The sequence below is a fragment of the Lissotriton vulgaris genome, chromosome 2_2 (genome assembly GCF_964263255.1).
Source record: "Lissotriton vulgaris chromosome 2_2, aLisVul1.2, whole genome shotgun sequence".
Classification (NCBI taxonomy): domain Eukaryota; kingdom Metazoa; phylum Chordata; class Amphibia; order Caudata; family Salamandridae; genus Lissotriton; species Lissotriton vulgaris.
The window spans coordinates 94,034,630-94,045,339 of NC_141688.1; the positions used below are offsets into that span (position 1 = coordinate 94,034,630).

The window sequence follows — 10,710 nt, forward strand, 5'->3', positions numbered from 1 at the left end:
TGTCTTGCAGGTTGCACCACTGCCATTCTATGTTCACTTGTGTCTCTCTCTTATTCTCTCGCTCGCAATGCTTCTAGCCCTCCAGTTGGCTAAGAAAATAATAGCAAGCATTCTGAAAATGCGTGGCCAGCCTCTGGAACTAGTAAATGTGCAGTCTCTGTAGGTAATCCATTTAAATGCTGAGCCTGTGTTTTGATGTTTAAGCCAGTTTGTGCCTAAAACTTCCTAATGGTTTCTCACAAAACCTAGCCAGTCCAAATTTACATCTTCTTTCCTATATGTTGAGGATTTTAAAACTACACAGGGTCGGTTAATTTTCTTGGAGGGAATTTTCAAATATTTAACAAAGTCAAGATGTGCTCTGTTTATTTTGATGAGCTGTACATTCTCAAAGATTTTACTGTCAACGGCAGAACCCAAAGAATCAGACTAACACCTTTCCTCTACGATCCCACGGAAATCGACTGCGGAGTGCCCCAAGGATCTTCACTCAGCCCCACACTCTTCAACATCTACATGGCCCCCTTCGCCGCCATAGTCAGACAGCACGGACTCAGCATAGTATCCTACGTCGATGGCACCCAGCTCATCCTCTCCCTCACCAAGGACCCAATCACCACCAGACTCATCTTCTAGGAAGGGCTGAAGGACGTCAAATCCTGGATGAGCAGAATCTGCCTGAAGCTCAACTCTGAGAAGACAGGATTCCTCGTATTCGGACCCTCCCCCTCGGCATGGGACAACATGTGGTGGACTACGTCCCTAGGCATTCCACCCCCCACTCCACGAACCACGCCAGACACCTCAGAATCATACTCTACTCCTCCCTCTCCATGACACGACAGGTCAACGCCGTCCAATTCCTTTGAAAGACCTTCAAGTGGATCCCCCCTGAATCAAGGAAGGCAGTCACCCACGCACTCATTACCAGCAGACTGGACTATGGAAACGCTCTGTACGCCGGCATAAACAAGTCTCTGCTCTGCAAGCTCCAGACCATACAGAACACTACAGCCAGACTCCTCTTCGGCATTCCTCGACACAAGCGACCTCCCTACACCTAAGGAACCGCCACTGGCTCCCCGTTTAGAAGAGTCACTTTCAAGGTACTTACCCACGCCTACAAATGCCTCCACAACACCGGACCCCAATGCCTCAACCAGAGAATCTCCTTCCACGTACCCAAGAGAAACCTCAGATTCTCCAACCTTCCCGAAACCCCGCACATCCGCTGAGCCAGAACAGGTGGAAGAACCTTCTACATCGCAGCCAAGACCTGGAACTAGCTCCTGCTCAAAATCACACACGCCGCCTCCCTGGCCATCTTCAGGAAGACGCTCAAGATCTGGCTCTTCGACTGATAGGGAGCGGCTATGCCCCCCGTGCCTTCCCCCCCCCCCGTGCCTTCCCCCTCCTGTGCCTTCCCCCCCTGTGCCTTGAGACACTCGCGGGTGAGTAGTGCGCATACAATTCCCCTAATTTATTGATTGACTGTGTCCCCCACACTGCAACACACATAGTCACTACGCAACACAGAGGGCCAGACCACTTACACTTTCATTGAATTGTAGCCACCTACACTTCTTTGGACACACATTTTAATAGCGAGTATACTCTCAATATGACTGCCTCTGGAGCACTCACTGTAACAGGGACACACAATGAAACAAATGATGTCTGTCAGGCTGAGTGCCTGACTGAGTGAAATGAGGGGTCAATATTCACTCGAATGGGTACGTTGCACCACCCCTTATTCATAGACCCTGGACACAAGCCAAGTTCTTTGACCACGAGAATCCGACCACATGAACTCCTGTGGACTATTTAAGCCCTTCCTCTTATCAGACATCTTAACACTAGACCACTGCATTTAGGTAAAATTACAGTACGGTGGGCTCTCACGTTTATGTAGTCTTGCTTGAAGTTATCCTAAACTTTGAATGCAGGTGCTATCTTATTTGAAACAAAACCACATTTAAGGTACTACATAACCATCTCTTAAAGCCCTCCTACCCCCCTCAATGATTTTGTTTGATATGGGCTTTCTAAAAATATTTAATCTGTTCATGGTTTCCTTTGCTTATAAATACTAGACCCCTTACTTTCACTAAAGCACATTCATTTTTGTGTTTTAGACACTGTTAATGTGGCACTTATACCAGAGGTCTTCGCGCTTAGTATTTTGATGTATTCTCATTCCAACGCCTCAGTTGTTATAGCCATGTAAATGCTGCAAGGATGCATAGCCTTTAAAGGCCACTCACACTTTCAGTATTGGGACGTATAGTAGAGTAGTATTTTGCAAAAGTCACAGTAGTCCTACCTTCAGGCTTCTTCCAGATGTTACATTTTTTACTGTTTTTATGTAGTGTGGAGTGGGGCAATAAGTCACTGTACACAAGCACAGAGCCACTCGCTGAGCATGGATAAAAACCCCAAATCTCAAACATTTATTCACAGCTGCAGTGGCTAGCGAGTTGGTTTAACTAAGCTGAATTACCTAGACCAGATTTCCGATGGAGACTTCTACCCACAGATTCCTTGCCTTTAGAATGTTCCCCAGGCATCAAACTGGATCCAGAAAATTTTGAGCAATACCTCTCCACTCCGATATTTTTCATTAATTGGCTTTGCATCCATGTTGGAAGTGACCTCTCAGTGCCCATATTTGTGCAACCCCAGTGTGCTGACATCAGTTCTGTTCTTCCCGGATCAACAGTTCGCATCTGGAGAGCTACCGCAGTCATTTTTTTTACATAATTTTTCGATTCTTAACTATTTTTGAACAGTTGCTCCCAGTGTGCTTGGAACATGTCCCCTGCTAAACCTTCAGGGTATAAACCTTGTGGGGAATGTCTCAGACTGTCTGTGTCTGATCCCTACTTGGTATGTCTGGTGCTTGGGGTCAGCGCATGACCCCAAGGTCTGCGTCACTCCAAGGCGAGTCGTGAGTGGTTGATCAATCTTCTAGCTGCACGGAAGAAGGCAACTTCACACTGTTTTCGAGGTAGATCTTGGGGTCCTTCTAGGAGCCGTTCCCACTGAATATCCTCTTCAAGCTCCAAGACTTCTCCAAATCGTGTAACACCAAAAAGAAGTTGAAACGTTCAGCTCCCCCATCCAAACATTGTGCTCCACAGTCCCGCTCCTGCACTCCACCTGCTGAGCAGGTATCTGGGTCCATTCTGTGCTATCCAGGGTTCCCCGGAGTGATGCTCAACCAGCTCAAAGAAATTTGCAGCTCTCTTCGGGCCGCTGACTCCATCTGGCACGCCTTCAGGCCCCACTGAGCCGCTAGGTGCCCCGGGATCCAGCTTGATGCCGCCATAGGTGCTTATACCTACCCTGGGCTCCAGTCCCTCTGGCATTGAGTCCGAAACCACTGGTGCCACTGGACGATGAACTCATACCTATTTTTTTCTGATTCAGCGCCTCCTCGATGGCAATCGACTTGGACACCAGCACCCTCTGACAGTTCCAGTCATTGGCTTGGCGGATGATGAGGAAGAACTATATGGCACTTTTGAGGGAGATTCTGACGCGGATGAAAACCGGTATGAGGTGATGCCAGCAGCCTGGACATCTCCCCATCCTCTGGCATGCTTTTCACTCCAGGCCTTGGTCGCAAGGTGCATCCTTAGCCATTGTGATGTGCAGGGCAGCAGCGGTTTGAGGTCCATACCCCTGTCTTGACTGAGGGTGCTTCACCCACGGGTCAGCTATGCAGAGTCTTTTCTTCCCTTCATTGAGGCCTTCACCGACGTCCATCTGGGGGCCTTGACTGAACCCTGCACGGGCCTCCCATGCACTGCATGATTAGTTGTCGCCCCCCACCTCAGGAGATCTAGACTTCTCCAGCATTTCTCCTGGGAGAGTCTAGTCTGGCGGTACAAGCTTCCACAGCTAGGGTAGGTGAGTAAAGAATTAGCACGGGGGATGCATTTCTGTTTGGCAAATTATGACGGCTCCACGTAAAAGCATTCCCTTTTGGTATAAACACGCGGGACTCTGTCTCTACGTGTATTACGACTGGACGTAGGTATCCAACTCTGTACTTCGTTTTCTAAAAACACCCAAGAAACAGACTAGCAGCCTGACATCACCCCATATGTATGAAATTGCTTATGCCACATGAAGTTAAAACTTTCCTGTCCTGCTCGTTTATAGGCTGTACTCAACAGACCCTGGTGCCCCGTGTTTGTTTATTTTCTTATGTCCTGTCACTGATTATCATAACCATGTAACAAGTGATGACAGTTGTTTATAATAATTATGAAAAGTCAATGAACCCGTATTAGGAATAGCACAGAATGGGGTCTGCCTCGTGCAGTGGAGTGTGCAGTACAAGTCTAGGAGGATGCTTTGGCAGTAGGCATTGAGAATGTTTTGGTCTCGAATGTCATTTGGATCGAGGCTAAAAAGCCATTACAAAGCCGGTAATTGTGGGAGATTCAATATACACGGTCTACCTCTGTGTATTTGGTTAGTAGAGGCTATTAAGATTCGGTAGCTTGTTCTTATTTCTAATGAATACTTTGTTTTAAATGTATGGTTAATGTTGAGATTCCTGTATTTACAAATATTCTGTTTCCTTTCAGATACTGGCTCCAATACAGCAGAATGAGCATTAGTGGATTTTAGTTTCAGTGATGGAACACATCTTGTAAAGAAAAATCATGAATACATACTTTTATGAGTTCACGGTTTACCAATTAAACGGAGATGCAGCAGAGATTAATACATGTTAATTGTGTACGTCATAATCATTACTTTGAAGACCTGCAGCTGCTTAAAGTATTTCTTCGCTGTGCCTTAAAGCGCATATAATTTGGGGGAGGGTTGGTTAAATAGCAAGTATAAAGTAGCTGATTTTGTTTTGCATTGGTCAAGTTATTGTTAATAAAAAAAATGTTGAACATTTTTAATGACTTGTTTTGACTTTTCACTTTAAACTTGCCCAGGATTAATTGAGTTCCACCTTGTGAATGTTAATGTTTGGGCAGTGGAATACGAGTGTTTCTTTACTGAAATGCACTCACCCATGGCCTTTGCTGTTCTTGATGATATTAGTTCTTTATCTTAGGCCAATTAGCTGTCCTGCTTGATGTGAGTTATCACAGAGAATGTACATTTCACAATAAACATTAACTTTAGTCCGGTCAAATGACTATAAAAGTATAATGTGCAAATTATATAATTATTAATATATATATATATATATATATATATATATATATATATATATTAATATCTCGCAAGTGACAACTTAAAAATAACACAACATCCTCCTGCTTGGACAGGTAAAACCATTAGCAGCAGAAACCTCTTAGAACCTAGAATGGGCTGAAAGGATCAGTCATGCTTTCTGGAGAATCCATGCCAGCAGAAATTATTCTGGCCCTGAAGTCATTTCATTGTCGCATTAGTTTTTTTTTTTTTTTACCAGTCTTTTTATTGTTTTCAGCAGGAAAAAGACAAGTATCATACAATAAACAAAAACTGCGCTGCAAAGTAGATGTTGCATTGTAATTGAATATGCCCCTTTAAATACGGGGGGGGGGGGCGGGGGCAGTACCTATTCCGAGTAATGTGAACGGATTTGATAGCTTTTTTATGGTTGCATAGTAAATTGCCACCTTATAGCTGTGGCTGTTGAGTTCAGAGGGAGCCCTGCTCCAGGACTACACATGTTTTGGTGGGCCCTAAGTCAAGACCTCTGTATGAGCACCACCCTGCCCATATTTTCTCCCATTTGCGTGGACATCCTCTCCCCAGGTATATCGACTTTTCATTCCTCATTTACCAATCCATGTCCCGCTCCCAATCCCCCACTGATGGGGACTGCCACCTCCCTGCACCCGCCGTGCTATTTTTTGTTTGGCAACAATAAGACCCAGCGATAACCATATTTTAGTGGTGAGTCCTCCCAAATTGTATAAAAGACAAATTTTTGAAGCCTGGAGTGGGGGGGGGGAGGAGGATTTGGGTGGAGGGCCACCATAGTCACCTCTCCCATAATTCTTGGTAGTTCTGTCCAGAAGAATTGTCCTATCGGACAAGACCATATGATGTGGAAGAAAGTGCCACTTTCACCAAAACTCCTGGGGCAGCTGTCTGTTGAGGAACGGCACATTGCCTGGATTGCTGTGCGTGAATAATACGAGCAGTGTAGTATATGTATTAGACCAATCGGAACCCTGCGTGTATGGCCACATCACAGTATGTTCCCAGTGTCTCACTCCATTCCCCTTTGTCACCTTCCCCAATATATCCCTCCCATTTAGCCATGAGTGTAAGGGGAGTTGCTTTATTCATTTTTTTGTATATTAGAGAATCCGTTTTCTTGGGTAGCGGTTCAGCTAGGACTCTATCTTCTAATGGGGAGAAATCTGGGATAGAAGTGTGATGTAAATGGAAGATACATAGGCCGGGTGTATGAACATGATATCTTTATTATAGCTGGGTTCCAGGATAGATGAGTTGAAGGATGTAAGAAGATCTAACGTAGCCCCCAGGAGCAGCCTCCCTGCTGCTCAGCCTGCATTCACCAACTGACGCTCCATACACACAGGCACCCAAACATTCTGTGAGGTAATCACACATTCCAGCTGAGCAGTAGGGAAGAGACAAGAACTAGTTTGACACACCCTCTTTCCTTAGGGAATTAAAACAGCAAAGGAGTGCAATAGTGGAAATGTCATTATAAAGAATACATCAGAAAAGAGGAACAAACATTACAAAATGTACATGCATGAGAAGAAAGACACTAAATAAACATACATGAAATGTACAGGAATCATTAGGTAAAACATATCCGGAAAAGTGGAAGGGTCTTATGCCCCAAAACCACCATGCAGACCCCATCCGCCTCCCTTGGGGATAGAACGACATTGCAGGGGCATGGCTTAGGGACACTCGCCGCTCCCACAACCTTCCCAAAGATGGGTACACACTAAACCTGAAAATAAGGCTGTGGCGCTAACCGCCCCTCAACCTTACGAAAAGGAACGTTAACCTCCCCATTAAAGGGTACACCGAAGAGTATGCGTCACTCTAGAAACCTAAATTGGAGCATTCACTGGCTCCACAACCTCCCCAATGAAGGGTACACCGCAGGGTAAAACATCACCCTAGAAAACAAATGGGTATTGAAAGGCCCCACAACCTACCCAAAGAAGGGTACACCGTAGGGTATACATCACCCTAAAAACTACGTTGGAGCATTTGACTGGCCCAACAACCTCCCCATTGAAAGGTACACCATTGGGTATACATCACCTTAAAAACTAAATTGGAGCATTTGACTGGCCCCACAACTTCCCCATTGAAGGGTACACCATTGGGTATACATCACCCTAAAAACTAAATTGGAGTATTTGACTGGCTCCACCACCTCCCCAATGAAGGGTACACCGAATAGTATATATCACCCTAAAAACTAAATTGGAGCATTGACTGACCCCACAACCCCCCCAAAATAGTTACATTCTACACTAAACCAAAAACTTGACTTGAGCACTCACTGCTCACATGACCTCCCCATACAAGGCTACACTCTAAACATCAAGGACACTGACCGCCCATGCAACCTCCCCATGATAGGGTACACAGCAGGGTAAAGACTGCCGCCCTCAACCACACCATGACGAGGTACACTACGCCAAACCAGCGCATGAATGGGTATACACAGGACCACAAACGGAATAGGGGGCACCGACCACCCACTAAACCTCCTCATGACCTCATAACCTCCCCCACGGCACATGAATTGAAATATGATGCCGACACATACATCAGGAACAAGCAAAATACTAAGCGAGTGCCATCATGAACAACCAAATGTCTTGTAATGCCACCAGTGAGCGAAGCCTCACTCGAGTTGACTGAAGAAGCCAGCATGTAAAGCACCTTGGACGGCTGCACTAAGGACAAGTTATCAGAAACTCGAAACGGTACCTCCATAATCCACATGAAAGTTGAAGACCTCACCTTGATCCGACGACATCACCGGTCACATCTTGTAAGCCGTAAACTTTATTGAAAACGTGTTGCAAGAAAATCAATTCGGTTAGCAACAACGAGCAGCACTTCAAGTTACACTGAATACTTTGAGGTTTTTGTTCTTTGGTGCTACTACCCAGCACAAAATGGCGGCACGTTGTCACGGCCTCGCCGGATGGCTTGCGGTAAATGCGTGCTGCCCAACGTTGTGCAGCAGCAGGCTGTGGCGCGAAGAGAGATATCGTCACAGAGAACCCGTGGAAGGCCACAGTAGGCAGGTAGGGGTGCGCGTGCTGACAAGGACTTGTGCTCGTTTTTTTTAAAGAACAAAACAGATCAAATGGCACTGCTGGCAGAAAGGCTCCAAGGTCCTCAAACAATAAGACGAAAACAGCCTCACCTCACACATTGTGGTTCGCAACAACGAGAAACCAAACCTCTTTAGCTGAGCCAGTTAGAGTACGCAAGCAGCTTCAATAGATGGCAGTCACTTAAGTATGCTCTCCAACACATTCAACAAAGCACTTCAAACACTGCCAGTCTTTGTTGTCCAAGTAGAGCTCTGAAGACTTTAGAACCGCAGGTTGGCACAAGTAGTGCACGCACACAGCGAATAGCCAGCAGCAGAACAGTTCATTCAAAGTAAACTGACTCACCAGCAGTAGAGTGTCCTTGTCTTTTAGGTATGTGCCAGAGCATGTAGCAGGTGATAGCAGTCGCTTAAGTACGCCGTCAGATACAGACAATGAAACATTTTAAACATTGGCAGTCTTCCTATGGGGAGCTTGCTTAAATACCATACTCTATTGATGTGGGGTACACACTAAGGTAGACAGATGTCAGCACTGATGTCCCATGCAGGCCAAATGATGCCTGTTGGTGTCAACATGATGCAACCAGTCTTCCAAAGTACCAGTGTTTTCAAATTACTGCCAGTTTTTTCCAAAGATTGCTTGTAAAGCATGTGGCCCCAGGCATGGTATGAAGAGCACGACTCCTCACATAGGATGGTAGAGGCTCTTAGTGTAGTAGAATGACAAACACCCGGGCTGTAGGCTGTGTCAATAGAAAAGGACACTGGTGGGGCTGACCAGAGCGTTTCTTCAAACTTTCAATGACTTGGTTTCCATAACGTTTCTTTTTCCTTAAAATTTCAGTCTCTTTTTTTACTTAGTTGTAAAGGGCCTTCTTTCTGAAAACGTGTAGGTTCTTCAAGATCGTCTCCAAAATGTTGTAAATGGAAGATACACAGCCGGGTGTATGAACAGTATATCTTTATTGTAGCTTGGTTCCAGGATAGATGAGTAGAAGGATGTAAGTAGATGAAACGTAGCCCCACCAGGAGCAGCCTCCCTACTGTTCAGCCTGCATTCACCAACTGACTCTCCACAGACACACAGGCACCCAAATACTCTGAGGTCATCACACATTCCAGCTGAGCAGTAGGGAAGAGACCAGATCTAGTTTGACAAAGTGCTGCTAGAAATATGGGTTTTTAGGGTGTGCTGAAGCTTTAGGTATCTGAAAACCTCAGTGGGTGCGAACTCATATTGGGCCTGTAGCTCTTCCCAGGTAAGCATATCTCTTCCAATCCCTCTGCCCCCCAACAAGGATAACCCTATGAGGTTCAACGGTTTGAAGCCCTGAAGACTACGTAATTACTACTCCATAGGGGAGTCATTTCAGTAAGTTTCTTTTTCCAGCCCAAAAATGAAGTGGCTGATCCCCAATTCCGAGCCACAGTGTCAGAGGCAATAGATTCTTAGCCTTGGTAGAGTTAGAGTATACCTAGGTATCTTTCCGGTCCCATTGAGAATCTCTCCAATCTAAAGGCGGGATAGTCCCAGGGCATAAATGTCAAGTCATTTGCCATCGCTAAATATGAATCCCAGTAATATGTCTTAATGTTGGGAAGACCAATGCCTCTGTTTTACACCTCTCGCATCAACGTGGCGAGGGCTATCCGTGATGGGGCTGTGTGCCACAAAAGTGAGCGAAGGAGAGATTCAGTGGAGTGAAAGAACTAGTCACGTATTCGATGGGGGGTATTTTGTAGTGCGTAAAGCATGCAGGGTAGTGTCGCCATTTTTCAAACATTGCTGCTCTGCCCAAGAGGGAAAGGGGAAGCGTTCTCCAGTGCTGTACATCAGATTCAAATCGCCCAACAATAGGCACTAGATTTAATTGGTAGAATAAAAGGGGGTCCATAGTGATGTGGATGCCCAAATATTTGAAAAGCCCAGTGGATAGGAGGAGCTATGCCTTTTGGGTATAGTTGTGACTCGAGCCGTGGATCGCATACCTCTATTTTAGTATCTGGTTTGGGCTCCCCCTGGTGCCAACTGTGTATTCGTGTTACTTACCTGTTTCTGTTGAAGAGTATTGTTTATATCTCCTGCTAGGAGATATCTGTATGTTAGTGAGTATCTTATAATAAATACCTATTTTTATAAATACTCTGCGTGTTTCTTTTTCACTAAATCTATACCTATAAGATTATGTTCTGGTAAAACAAGCTTATTTACTTACACTCCTTCCAGATTAAGCCTGAAGGCTCCTCTCCACAGCTATCACTTAGAGAGCTTTCAAAGGTTGTATAAGGCCACTAAAATCCCCATAAGGGTTAGCTGGATCAATGCAGGGTGCCCACTTACATATGTGTTTAGCATATACTAAGCCAGTTTCTCACAAGGCTCATCTGACTTTTCG

General features: G+C 45.4%; 1 protein-coding gene across 1 annotated transcript in view; it reads left to right on the forward strand.

Annotated features, from left to right (window-relative positions):
• GTF2A2 (general transcription factor IIA subunit 2) overlaps positions 1 to 4,925 on the forward strand; it is a 106,803-nt gene extending 101,878 nt beyond the window's left edge. Inside the window, exon 5 of the mRNA XM_086959359.1 lies at positions 4,599 to 4,925. Within this exon, the coding sequence (XP_086815485.1) occupies positions 4,599 to 4,624 (26 nt within the window). The 3' untranslated portion in view covers positions 4,625 to 4,925. The remainder of the gene's footprint in view (positions 1 to 4,598) is intronic.
• Positions 4,926 to 10,710: the final 5,785 nt, after the last annotated feature.